The 13,973-nt window shown below is 41.2% G+C and overlaps 1 protein-coding gene across 5 annotated transcripts in view; it reads right to left on the bottom strand.

Annotated features, from left to right (window-relative positions):
* Positions 1–2,981: 2,981 nt before the first annotated feature.
* The window catches only part of RGS22 (regulator of G protein signaling 22), a 97,133-nt gene continuing 86,141 nt past the window's right edge, over positions 2,982–13,973 (bottom strand). For 3 of the 5 annotated variants that reach the window (XM_019495803.2, XM_019495806.2, XM_019495808.2), the window contains 4 exons: positions 12,947–13,051; positions 10,999–11,101; positions 10,258–10,377; positions 2,982–8,307 (listed from right to left, as the gene is read on the bottom strand). In XM_019495803.2, coding sequence (XP_019351348.1) covers positions 8,264–8,307; positions 10,258–10,377; positions 10,999–11,101; positions 12,947–13,051 — 372 coding nt within the window. In that variant the 3' untranslated portion in view covers positions 2,982–8,263. The other 2 variants (XM_019495805.2, XM_019495807.2) reach the window with 2 other exon arrangements.

Raw genomic sequence — 13,973 nt, 5'->3', positions numbered from 1 at the left:
ACATAGGATTCCAAAGTATTTTGGAAGTCTGATTTTGGTATTTCCAGTAGCATCACTCCATGGATCTCTCATACCAAAGGAATCACTGGTGTGGGGAGCTTTACCACTGCTGACCTTGCTCGTGTGAACCACTAGTACTTCTGAAGGCATTTCCCACAGGCTTTTATTTATTTAGATTTATACCCCTTTTCCATTAGGTGTCTTTTCTGCTGCTGCTGCTCTGAGTCCTTTTCAGTGAAGTGTAGAAGAATGTTTCTATGCTTCTAAGCCTGGGGGATGATTGTGGGAAGTCAAGATCTGTATTCAAGTGATTCAGCCTTTATCCTCACTGAAAAGTGTGCACTTCACCAGACAGTAAAAATCTTACTGAGGCTATAACCTATAAACCTAGACTAGTCAGCTAGCTCACGTGTTAATAATAACTAAGCTCAGGTCTGGCAGTTTTTGCTGCAAAGGGATTCTGGGAGCAATACTAAATATGGCCAGGATTAACTCTGAGAAGACAACCCTGCTGTCAGAAACAAAATCCAGGTTTCCAGTCTCTCAGCCCTGCTCTCTCCAATAGATTACTCCATCCACCACATATCAAGTCAATTAGAATATCCTCTCTGGGGTATGGTTATAGTATACCAATACGAGCACATTTAAAGTTTCTAATTTCATTTGGACAACTTGCTTTGCTTCCCAGCACTGTAACTGTTATAAATACAAACATACACCCTCACTTCTTGATCTGAAGTGAAAGCACTGCTGTCTCCCCTTCAAATCACTTCTAAGAACACACATGTTCCATCATACCTACTGAAAGGTATAAGCTGAGGGACAGTGTAGTGTAATACAGGTCTTTATTTTTTTTATTTTAAAACATTAAGTAGTACAGGGATGTTGCTTTTATTTTACTGTATCCACCTCCCTTGCCTCTGTATGTTGCTTGTCATTTTGGGTGTATCAACAATGCAATAGTTGTACTGAGAACAGAACAATGCAATAGTGTACTGAGTTGTCTCTAAACAAGTTAGCTCAGGTTTCAGAATTAGTATAACCATATTAGCACAGTGCTCTGATTGGACTAACATACCCTGTTTCTCAGCAGAACCATTTAGCTTGGACAAAGACCTGCACTAATACAAGTAGACTTCTTTTGGTACCTTCACTAGCTAATTCTGAGTTTTGTTTGGGTATCTCTTGCACAGCACTGCTTTGCACTATTAGAATATGAGCTCCTCAGGGCATAGGCCATATATGATGCACGCATGATATGGCACATATTACAATGAGGCTCTGATCCAGGACCCTTTGTAGTTATCACAATATAAATAATAACAAAAAACCCCAATTTCTATGAATGATTTACATACAATGTGTGGAAGACCCATCAACTTAGAGTTATATGCTTTGCTGAATTTTTATATGCACCTGCAGTAATGCTATTAAATATTCAGAATTTTACTCAACATAAAAATTATTTTTCTTTATAATCATAACATAAAAAGATTTGCAGCACCCATAGTCAGCGATCTATACTAGTTGGCATCAATAAAATTCCTAATAAAACTAAAATCAGTGTCAGACTAGCCCTGAGTTTGAAAGTTTAGGCAAAGTTATGTGAAACTTTCAAAATCATAAAATCAGGGTTTTTTTTAGCTAGACTATTGTTGGCATAAACTTAAAAAATAATCTTAAAATGGCCTGTTTTTACTTTATTGTTTTGTTTGAAAAGAATCTAATTAGGAAATAGTGCATCTCGTGTTTCTACTGCATTGAAATATTTGAGCTTCGTGATTAGCAGAACTGGCAATAGATAACAGTATAAACAAGTCTGGTTAAATGTATTTTGATTAAATGAATTTAGAGTGCATTTTCCTAAGACACATTTGGCCACGTTCAGTATGGTACTAGCTGAGTATGGGTGGAAAAACTGCAGCATTTTTTCCAAACAGGAGGCACGAGATTGCTACAATCCATAGCCTCCACCACGGTATTAATTAGCATGGCTCATCAACCGGAGATGTAATATTTGTAAATGAAATTCTAGAAAGGCATCAGCAAAAAATAGGATGTCAAAGCCAAATGGAAAACATGAACCAATAAAAAGGCTGAACTAGATAGAAGTGCAAGCTCAGCCTTTGAAGTCAGTTCAAGCACTGTGTGCTTTAATTTTAGTGTAATCTTATGACAAGGGGTACAAACAAGAACTCAGAAACAGATTTTGTAACTTTTGGCCTAGATGTAGATGAATCAGTTTGTTGATGGTTACCAGTGATTGCACAGCCAACAAAGCCATGGTCTTTGTTAAATTAGATTGAATAATTGGCTTCAGTGGGCGTTTTGGGTGCAGAGTGAACAAGTGTTATGTCTCTGGAAAGCATTTTTAACATAGTTTGAGTATATGGGTAGAGAAAAACCTGCAGATACCAGTATCTCAGCAAACCCAAATACCAGATCTTTGTATTTGTGATTTTGCTTTGCTTTTTGTATTTTTCATGGGACAACAAAGAGGCATAGGATCTGATATTTCAGCACTAGGCTCACAGGATATGCAATGGAAGAACCAGACGGTTTACATTGTGTTGGCCTTATATGTTAGAGCTTTCTTAGGGCCTACTACTGCCAGAAACCAAGTATCTCCTGAAATATGAGTGACGTGAATGGAAGTACTAAACATAAATGCCATTACTGGCCTCTGCCCCCACCCAACATATCCACACCCACTTAATTAACTTTTAAATCAAACTTGGGTAATTATTTCATCAGCCTGAAAGCAGTCAGTTTAAAAGCATTCATCTGAGTCTATAGTTAGCAGGTAGTTATGTGCTATTAATTAATCATATACTTTGGGAGAGTTATTTTTTTTCTTGTACCCATTTTACAGAGAAACTCACTTAACAAAAGATGGTATATTTTTTTCTCTTCAGCTGCTGAAAGATGCAGAGTACATATCAGCAAAGGGGGAATACCATGCACTCCATGACAAAGTACTATGCTTGCATCCTCCAAAATGTCAATACTTTAATTAGATACTAAAAGGCTAATTTTCAAACAAACACATGGAAGAAAATTAAGTAAAAAGGTATTAGATCATGTACCTCAAACTTGAAGCCTAATTGACAGTGACACTGAAATAGGACACAGAACAAGTTACTCAAATGTATTTTATAAATTGTTTTAAGACTGCATGTATTTCACAACCTACAAAATTCTAAGTTACCCAAGAAATATGCCAGGTTTATTTCATGATCTACTTAGTTCAAACATGAATGCTATATAAAGATCTTTGGTTTACAAAACTTATGTCTTAGCGGTTGGTTACCAAATCATTGGAAAAAATAACTTGGCTAACAGTGAAAAGTATCAGCGAGCCGATTGTTTAATGAACTGTACTTACTGACAGACACTGCATACTATAAAAGCTATTGCGTGCTAGTGTGTTCCCAAAGTATGACAATGTGTTTTTCAATTTGTTTTCTTGCTGTCGTTTGTTTCATTTAACTTTCCTCCTAATGACAAGATCACTGTACTTTGTTCAAGAGAAGATAATTCCTTTTTTTAAAGCTCTTGCCAACAAAAGAACTCCAAACACATATGGCACAAAAGGATTATGTTCGTAACAGTTTTAGAGGAAAAAGAAACACCCCAAACTAAAAGCACAAATCTATTTGGTGCATTTCCACATTTTTTTTTTTTTTACATGAAATGAAAAATTAAAATGAAAAATACACACAATTCATCAGAACACTGGTCTGACCAAATTCATAATTAGCATATGGAATAAGCAACAGCTTTATCAATATTTTAATGGGGATACTTTAAAAAATACAGTATCCTTTCATTCAGCAGTAGAAAAATAGAATAAAATCTAACTTAAAATTATGCATTAGAGACGCAAAAAGTTTGAATGATTAGTCTTTTAAAATGCAAACAGGACCCCTTATTCATACCTAGAAAATTCAGACATGTTCTGACAAGCCCAGTAGATATGTACCCGATCCTCTCCAGCATCTGAGAAAAATATTTGGCACAAGGGAAATTTGGTGTGTCCATTCTGTAAGTGTGGGGAGCAAGTGGGACAAACAGAATAGTGCTTCCTTCCCAAAAGCCTTTCCCAAAGCGGGTACAGCCATATACCCAATATGTATGGACCTTGCGGAGGGAAGTGAATAGGGCACCAGGATCCCCAGGAAGCCTGGCTATGGTGCTGCTGCCATTGGAGCTGATGCTGCTACAACAGCAGCAGCAGCCTAGGGTACACAAGCCTTCCTTTCCCTTTACACACTGCCTCCCCGGCCCCCCACCCAGTTAACAGTGGTTGACATACTCTTGTCCCCAACCCCACCCTGCTCTGGGTGCTCCATGAGCTTACTACACCTCTGACCTTGTGGAACTCATTGCCAAAAGATGTTGTAGAGGTTAATAATTTAACCAGGTTCAAAAGAGGATTGGATGAAGACAGTGTTATTACAATCAGTGGCAGGTCTGCCATGGGGTACTGATCTAGATGGATGGATGTGATCTATATATCAATATTTATGTTCTTCATATGATCTATGTTCTCAGTGCTCCATTAGGGTTCATACCCTAATTTGAAAATTTGATTATAAAATACAAGCTCTCTACAGCTGAACCACCCAACCCACAGCACAGGGACTATAATGCTGCTCCTACCTAGTAGCTTCTCAAAGACTAGCAACCCTAAAGAAATTAGGATGAAGGCAGGGTGATGGTCACTGCTGCCTACATGGGGCAAAGCATTTTCCTGCCTTTTAAGGGTATAATGGTCTACTCCACTTGCATGTCATGGAGCTAGTATGGGTCTGTGCCTTAATTCATAATTCAAACCTAAGAATTTCAGCTCTTCATCACAGGCATATTTGAATTATCATAAGTATGTGCAGGACACACTTCTGAAATCCTTAGTGAAAAATCCTGTTGAAGGCAAGGAGAAACTTGCAAGACTGGGCCCTTAACCACAAACCATCTATGTTAAGCAAAGGACACAAAAGATTTTAATTAAAAATGCCAAGTATGATGTGAGAAACGTGCAGTATATAGAAAAGGTACCTAGGATAAATACTTACAGATTGAAACAAATCAACTAAGAAAATTTCAAAATAGTTCCAATACATTGTATCCCATGAGGCTAAACAAGAAAAGTAGATGTTTCATGGAGTGTAACTGGACTCCATGTTTTGACCACCAGTAAAAAAGATGAATTGGGAATCAGGCCAGAATAGTTTCTAATGCTGCAGCTCTTTAACAGGACTTTTTTCCCTAAGCTGTTCCAATAAACTCTGCACAAACTGCACAGAACCCTAAATTCTTCTACAGGATCACATAAGAGGGCCACGGTTGAAGATAATGGAAAAGAAGTGTGGTTTGGCAAAAGGGTGAGGTCTTGGACCTACCCTGTGTAACATTTTATTCCTTTAACAATTATCAGGCACCTTTGGTGCTGAGATGTGGTAAAAGAGCAGCCCTGCAGATGATTTAGCTAAAGAACAGGTATTGGTAATGGCAGGACAACTTTCTTAACAATTGCTAGAGTGATCTAGAGCAGGGGGTGGTAACCTATGGCCTATGGGCCAGATCCAGGCCAAGGAGCCTTTGGATCTGTCCTGCGAAGCTGTGGGTTCAGCAGCACTTGGCAACAGGGGACTGTGCCACTCTGCAGCGCAATCAGGTGTTCAGGGCTCTTGCAAAGGGGGAACTCTCCCTGAAGCACACCATAAGGGGTGACCGGGAGATGCAGCAGGTGGCTGGGACCAAGTGGCTCTGGTCTCAAACCTAAACTGAGTATTTTCTGGCCCCCTGCCAAGAAACACTGCTTACCCCTGATCTACCGTTATCACATCTTACAACAAAGGAACTGGGTTCATTGTTATTATTTAGTCCTCAGCCTCTCCATTGAGACTGGGAAATATCATTACTTGCCAGCTAGAAGACACAAACCCGTCAGATACATAACCCAACACTGGCTAGCAACTTTCCATTACTACTGGATAAGCTTAGAACCATTAATTTTAGAACTGAAAGAGCCCATACCCCTCAATTCCCTCCCCTCGGCAAATCCTACTCCCTACTTTATGGCCTATTTTTGTTGAAAAGTAACATACAAAAAGGTCATACCAGTAACGTGTACCAACTGCAAAATGGACTGAGAAGTATCACACATTTGTATAACTAATGAATAGGTTATGGCAGCTTTGCAAAGCCCAACTTACTCCCTGAAGCTAACAGATTTATCTTTCTGATGGCCAGGTATGGCATTACTTTTTTATCACCAATACCTTTGTGGTAATTGAGTATGAAAGTAGTTTTGTGTGGGCTGGTAAATTCTTGCAACCATTTTGCAAGACTGGAATACATTCATGTAGAGTTTTATCATTTGTGACACAGAACTGGATAATATTCTTCACTTAATAAGTAATCCAAGTATGACTCAAGTAAGAAACTACTAATGTAAGATAAACATCATTTTCATGTTATTTAACTGTTTCAGAATACCATGTAGACAAGAATACAACACAACAGAAATGGAGTAACAGTCTACAGCATTTCATAGTAGGCAGCAAAACAGCAGAAGGCATATCACACCGGCTCTAGACTGAGATATTCCACTGTTTGAGTGGCATGTCACAGCTCTTCTTTGCCTTACACTGTGAATGACTGGCAAACCATGTGTCAGTGCATATGCTGTGCTAATTGCCAAATGGTGTAATGTGCACTCTTCTGAAGTACTGAATAGCACAGGTCAGTTCTGTGGAATCTGGGGCTAAAACCATCAGAATAAGAGTTGGAAAAATGAGGGCAGACATTCCATACTGCACTCCCTGGTCAGGGGAAGGTAGAACTGCAAGGTGGCTAAAGTCCAGTCCCCTGTGTTCTCAGGGAACCATTTGTTCAGGGACGTGAGTACATGAATTACTACTAGCCAATTATTATTCCTGATGTAATACTGACCAGTAGGCCTGTGCAAATAGGGAATATTTGATTCATATTTGGCCAATTCAGAGGACAGTGATTCAATTCGGTGATTCGAATTGCTGTCCCCATCTGATTTGGCCGAATCAGAATTGGAGAACTGGTGCTGACTCAGAGATTTGGTCTGGCCAGGGAGAGCTGAGGGAGAAGCCCCCATGGTTACCCTGCCTGGCACCATCCCTCACCCGGCCCCAGCCTAGTCCTGGCACTTAAAAAAAAAAAAGCCCTGCACTCACCAGCTCTGGCAGTGATGATCAGGGACTCTGAGGGCTTGTGGCACAGCATGGGGACCGCCCCCTCTGCTTGTCACCTGTGCAGCAGCTGTCACATGGCAGCTCTGCCTGGAGGCCCCAGAGCCCCTGCTATAGCCGGTGAGTGTAGGACTTTGGGGTTGTTGTTTTTTTTGTTTAAGTGCCGGGACTAGGCTGGGGTTGGGTGGGGGATGAGGCCAGGCAGGGCAGTCATGGGGGCTTCTCCTGCAGTTTTCTCTGCCCAGGGATTCCACTCACTTTTCAGAAATATTATTTCCCAGGCCTGCTACTCGGGACCTTTTAAACACTGCTTGAGACCACAGCCAAAACAAAATTGGTATGGGGCAGAACGTCCTTCAGATCAGAATCCAGACTGGATTTAGGCATGGGCTTGAGTTCAAGACCAAAGTAGTACTAGGGGTTTGTGTTTTGATACCTCAGAAATGTCTGGCTGTGGATAGCAGTCACTACTGCCAAGGTACCAGAGTGCATGCACACACAGATGTTTTTGCCAGCTACACCAAGCAGCTGTGCTACCACAGCATAAAATGTACCCTGGGAAAGGACCAGGGCAACTGGCAGAAGCCTTATTCTATTTAGCCGAGGAGAAGTAACTCTGTTGGCAGCTGCAGACGAGCTTTAGGCGTGGACACATTCAGAGTTGTGAAGGCAGAGCTGGAGTTCACTGTCCTGTAGACTAGGCCTAAGATAGTGTAACACTTATTAGCTCAGCCCTGAAGAACTGAATGCGACTATAACAGCTATGGGGTAAGGATCAAGTTGACCCAGGTTGTACAGCACCTACCACAGTTGGCTCAACCCTGATTGGGGCCTGTGTGTACCATGCACTACCATAATTTAAAAAAACCATAGCAACAGCAGCATCACATTGCCACAGAGCCTGTGTTTTTGACCGGTGACTCTACCATCTGTTGGCCCTTATAGGTGGATTATCTATGTTCTGAAAATCTGACCGCAAACCAAGCTGCACATGATTTACTTCAACTGCTAACTCGCCCTAAGGCCACCATAATTCATTGTCTCTGCGTTCCATCCTTCACATAGGTTTTAAATCCTCCTGCAAAAGGTAAGGAAATATCATTAACAATGTGGCAGCCAAGTGCAAAGGATGAAACAAGTAATCACAAAGGTGTGAAAAGGCTTTAGTGAATATCCAGGTACTAAGAAGATGTCCTGTTCCTTTGGTAACCCAGGGAGAGGAGGAACAAGCACTTGCAGGATCTGGGCTGACTGAGTGTGACTAATGTCTCCACCACAAAGTCAGAATCACAAGAGCTGGGAATCAAATCATTGCAGAAGGAGCAGGTGAGGAGAATCAGAAATGGAAACATAAGGCTTCACTACAAGGAGCCGTCCAAAAGTAGCCAAAACACCGGGTTGTTTTGTGAGGAAAAGGAAGGAAAGAGATAGCAAAATAAGGAAGTTGAGAGGGCTACAGAAACCAGCCTGAGTGTGGGACAGAAGGAAGGGGAGAGACAAGGAGACAGAGAGCAAGGGGGAAAGGATACAGGACTCATGTAGAGAGGATGAAAAGAGGAAGACAATAGCATGGGAAAGGAAATGAAAAACACAGGAAAGAGTGAAAGGAGAGAACCTAGCCTGTTGGAAATTACTCCTTCTGCTGGTCACATATAGGTGGTGCTGCCTCAGGCACTGGAAGTACCATGGTCATACTAAAGAGCTGGGGCCACCTTGTCTTAAAGTAAAGATATTTAAATGAAGCAGCAAAAGAAGAAGGGAAGATGGAGGGAAAACAAAAGCATGTTTCTATTGATGTTAAAATAATTCCAGATGATCAATTTAAAAACAGTTCCAAGAGAGGTGTCTTAAGTTCCCCCTCATCTGAAAAACTGAGGGGGTTCCTTAACTGGGGTTGCAAATTCTGCTTTTTACTTTGAAGATCTCCTTACTTTCCCTCTTATCTTCCCCATTTTATTCTTTATCAGCTGCAGAGACAGGGTCAACTTATAGCTAGATCTGTTTGAGGACTTAGCTTTTCATTCCACCAAGCATCTTCCAACACCCTAAATCAGCGGTTCTCAACTGGAATGCCGCAGCACCCCCAGGTGTCATGAGAACCTGCCAGGGGTGCTGTGATGCCTGCACGGTTACAGAATGAAATTTACCCATACACATTCGTTTTAGGCGGATGTGGAGCCCAGCTGAGAGGGAGCTGCAGCTGGGGCAGCACATCTGACTGCATTACATTGTACAGGCAGGCACGCTGCTTCTGCTTCAGCTCTTCTGGGTTCAGCTCATGCTGAAAAGCAAGAATAAGCTAAAGCAGAAGGGGCATGCCTGCCTGTACTACATAATGAAGTCAGGTTTGCCACCTCTGCTACAATTCCTTCTCAGTTGGGTTCCACGTGCCTCCTGAAAATGAAAGCTTGTGGGGCAATTTGAGTCCACAGTGGTGGCAGCCTGGAAACTGATGCCACTGCCACCAGGTACAACTGCCCTGCATAATGTAATGCAGGCAGAGTGCCTTTCTGCTGCAGCCATTTCCAAGTCTGGCTTTGGTGTATTTCCTGAAAACAGAGGTATGTGGGACAATTCCATCTGCCCTGTCTGCCTCTGTTTCTGGGAGACACCAAGCAGGGTCAGACTGGGAAGGGCTGTGGCAAAAGTGCATGCTCCTGCCACAGCCACTTCTCAATCAGGTTCTGCAGGAGATGTACAGTGGAGATCCACCTGGCTTAACTGGTGGTGGCAGTGGGGTAAGTATAATATAATCATAAGGATCTAATCAAGTAATAACTAATTAACAATCAACAAGATAGGTATGTTTATAATCCAATATTCATAACATTTCCATTCATTTTTTAAATGCAGTTCCATGAAATTTTAAAAACTGAGGGGTTCCTTGAATGGCTGAGAACTGCTACCCTAAACTAGTTAAAATAGAGTGGGTCTAGAGTGCCTGCATGTCAGAGATCACCACCAGGCAGCTGAAGGTGAGGACATCATTCAACACAAATGTCAAGCTGATGCAAAGTGTCAGACTCACTTTCTGTGTCTTTGGAAATATTTGACTGTTTCTCCAAAATCAAACTAGAGGATGGCGAAATGGAAGATTTTTCTGAGCTTGCTTGGCGGTTTGGCTTCATAAATGACATAGATGAGGCAGCTACAAAAGGGAGGCAAAATTAAATTAAGGGAAACTGCTTTCTCTTGGGAAAGTGTTATGGAACAATGCCAGGTTTCCCACTTTAAGGAATGAATAGGAGACAACTGTTTGAGTATAAATTCTTTGGGGAAGTATGAGGATATTCAATTCCTTACTGACAAAAACTGCAGCAAATGCCAGTACATTCAGTGACAGAATGTCAGTAGAATTATAAAATGTTTTTTTTTTTTGCCTGCATAAAGCTCAGTTGGCTCAAATGCAAGGAAATGAGGAGGAAAAATGCACCTTCTAGCCCAGGGGCTGGAACATAGGGCTGCAGTACACTGGTCCCATGATTGCTGTCTCAATGTACAGGCTGAAGTAGCATGTGTCCTACTTGTACAAATGCAGATCCCATGGTCATTTCCCTGTGACCTCAGTGATGACACTGAGCCATGTGCGGTGGGTAGAAAGAGCCACTCAACAACAGACAGTAGGAGTATTGGAGGCAAAGGCCCACCCAAATAGTCCCAAAACATAGCAAGCAAAAAATAAGGGTCTCATGCTAAGCAAATTTCACCTTGAAGTGTATAAATAGTTGGACCAAACTGTTCTCCTAAACTACAGTATTTGATTAATAACCTGTGAAAAATGATGATGTCTTTCTCTCCAGATCTTCTTGCATTTTAAGGAGTACTCGCTCCTGCTCGAGGGCTTCTATGTACTTGGAATAAGACCAGGAAACCTGCAAGAACCATTTTAAAAAATCAGTCTCTTCACCATGTAACTGGTAGTTGATGGTCTGTTTCAGCAGAGAAAGGGCTTGTTTATGTTACTACAATGATAGTGTTCTTGCAGCTGAAAGAGGGACTGGAAAGAAGAGTTTTGTCTTCACAATGGTGAAACTGAAAGAAATGAAGAAAACATGCCTAGCAATGAGTAAATCCCAAAATATCATGAGGTGCAGTTCAGGGAAGTCTGACAGGCTGGATGCTTAAGCTAATTATTTGGGTCCCCCGTTTACCTTTTCTGCCCCCTTCCTGTCCACATCTTCAAATGGCTGTATCCTCTTGATCTTTCAAGATTCATTCTTTTGTTCTCCTGAGCCCCTTACCTTACTACTCTCCTTGATGGCCTACCCCCCCCCCCCCCCCCCCCAAAATCCCAACAGGCCTACCAAACCTCCCAGTTCTTTCTGCCTTTCCTAGCAGTATTCTGCTATCTAAGGTAAAATGATTTGTCTAAGACATGGCACCTTCTGTCCTCTAAAAGAACAAATGTTGGTCTTTTAATTTTAATTTACCTACTTCAGTGTAAATTCTAGATCACTCACCCAAACTATTATAAGGACTATAACACAAAGTATAGGCTAAACCAAGACTTCTCTATATCAGCCCTTTTCCCTAAAACTTTAAGAGCCTGATTCTATTCCACTTATTAGGCATCTAAGTAGACTTAGGTGCCTAGATACAATTCTAGTCCACCCTGTTCAAGTTAATAAAAATCCATTAATGTATCTACTTTTGTAACCTACAATCACCTGACCTTTAAACTTGAGTAACAAAAAAGGCAGCAAGAAAAAAGGAATACCCTCCCAACTTTGGCATTAAATATTTTCCAGGGTCTTGAGCAGGGTAGAAGAGAGTCACACTTAGGTGCCTAAATCCACTTAGAAGCCTAATAAATGGAATAGGATCCAGCCCAACTTTATATTTGGTGGCTCAGTTTAAAGAACTATTAGTATCTTACTACAACAGAATGCGGTTTGAAGACAGAAGCTTTTTCAGTAGATTTTACCAGTTTCCCAACATTTGTGAGGCCCAAGGATATCAGGGCCTGGTCATGCAGCATTATGTCCTGGGAACCAGCCAGTTCACTGTTTTCTAGAGACAGGTTTGAACAAAGGTAGAAGACTTGTTTGAGGTAGAGGACCATAAGCAGGGCAATTCACTTATCCAAACTATGGTGAAATTTGGGGTAACTGAGGCTGGTCCTTCTGCATTCTCAACATCCACAAGCTTTACACCACAAATCATCATTTAGTATTCATAAGCTGCTGTGCCCATTCTGTCCAACAAAAATTACCATTTCCCTTTCATTATATGCCAGACTTTGATACATCATGAAGACTGTTCTCAATGAAGCAGCAGGCAATTCTACATCCAAGTACCAAGATATCATAAATAGTGCCCATTTCCAAGTTTTTCAACCTTAAAACCAATTCCCATGAGAGTTGTGGCAAAACTAAAATTCCCCAAAACACATCAATAGTGCCAGGGTATGGATAATGTCTAATATGGATCTGGACCTCATTGCCTTTGGCTTACTTTTAGTTTAAACCTATGCTATTCTCACTTCTCAGCTTGAAAGGTCTGAAATGTTCCTCAGAATCTAAAACTGAGAAACATCAGAAGGAGCAGGGCAGGTTACCGATCTGCAAAATTAATGGGTAGGAGTTAAAGATTTTTAAGAAGACTGCAAAAGCTGATTTTAAAGCCAGTCTTCCCCCTTCCTTTTTCTTTAGCACCTGTTTCAGCTCTCGATGCAGGTTGAGGTAAAGATATCCAGAGCAAGCTATACTGTTACTCACCTGCCGTGCAGATGCTGATGTAGATGCAGATGAAGGTGTTCTTCTGCCCACACCCCATTCTTCTCCAGAAACACTGCTTGCTATACTGACAACCTTTTTCCCTTGCTGTTGTCAATAGAAACAAGTCTTTGATTAGATGCACATAGTGGCAGCTGAGCTGGGATGACAATTGAGATGTAACAATGCCAAAGACAATATCTTTGTACATTACAAGCATATTTTGAACAAAGATTTCCAATTCCCAGTTGATCATTTCTTGCTTCACAAGAGGTATCATAAGACTTGTTGGATGGTAGGATGTGCTCGCAATGGTGCATACTTCTGTCTATTTTAAGACCAGGCAGGATCACTGTGATCTTACACTCTGACCCCCTGCTTAACTCAGGCTATAGGGCTTCCTTGAATTAATTTGTGCCTCAAGATCCAAGGGCTGTGGTTGAGCTAGAGCATATCTTTTAATCTTTTGGCTAACACAGGCCATGGGACATTCTTGAATTATTTCCTGTGACTTAGAGTATCTCTTTGAGAAAAAACATCCAATCTTGATTTAAAGATTTTCAGTGAAGGAGAAACCAGTCGAACCCCTTGTTAAGTTGTTCCAGTGGTTAACTACCCACACTCCTAATACTGTTTTTAAAATGCTTCAAAGGGATATCTGAAAGACCTTTATAAACAGATTAATTAACCTCACTACATCCCTCTGACGCAAGTAGGGGTCACCCATTCTGCAGAAGGGATAACTGAGGAAAAAAAAAAAAGATTAAAAGGCTTCCCAAGGTCCTAAGGGAGTCTATGGAAGAGCTGGCAAAAGCACCATGATCTCTCAGTTACTTGTTCCACCACACTATCCTTTCTCTGTATCTCCCTCAGTATCCTACAGATTAGTAGTCATGAAATACTGTCCAAATGAGTGCTGACCTGCTCCTCCAGCAGGCATTTCATCTTCCATCTGAAGCAAGGCTTCTAACTCCTGTAGAATTCCCAGTTACTTGGACTGAGACAAAAATTCTGAAGACAATTTTTATAT

This window comes from Alligator mississippiensis, chromosome 3 (assembly GCF_030867095.1).
Source record: "Alligator mississippiensis isolate rAllMis1 chromosome 3, rAllMis1, whole genome shotgun sequence".
Classification (NCBI taxonomy): domain Eukaryota; kingdom Metazoa; phylum Chordata; order Crocodylia; family Alligatoridae; genus Alligator; species Alligator mississippiensis.
The sequence above is the reverse complement of the archived record's forward strand: the minus strand, read 5'-3'. Positions and strand labels throughout refer to the sequence as shown.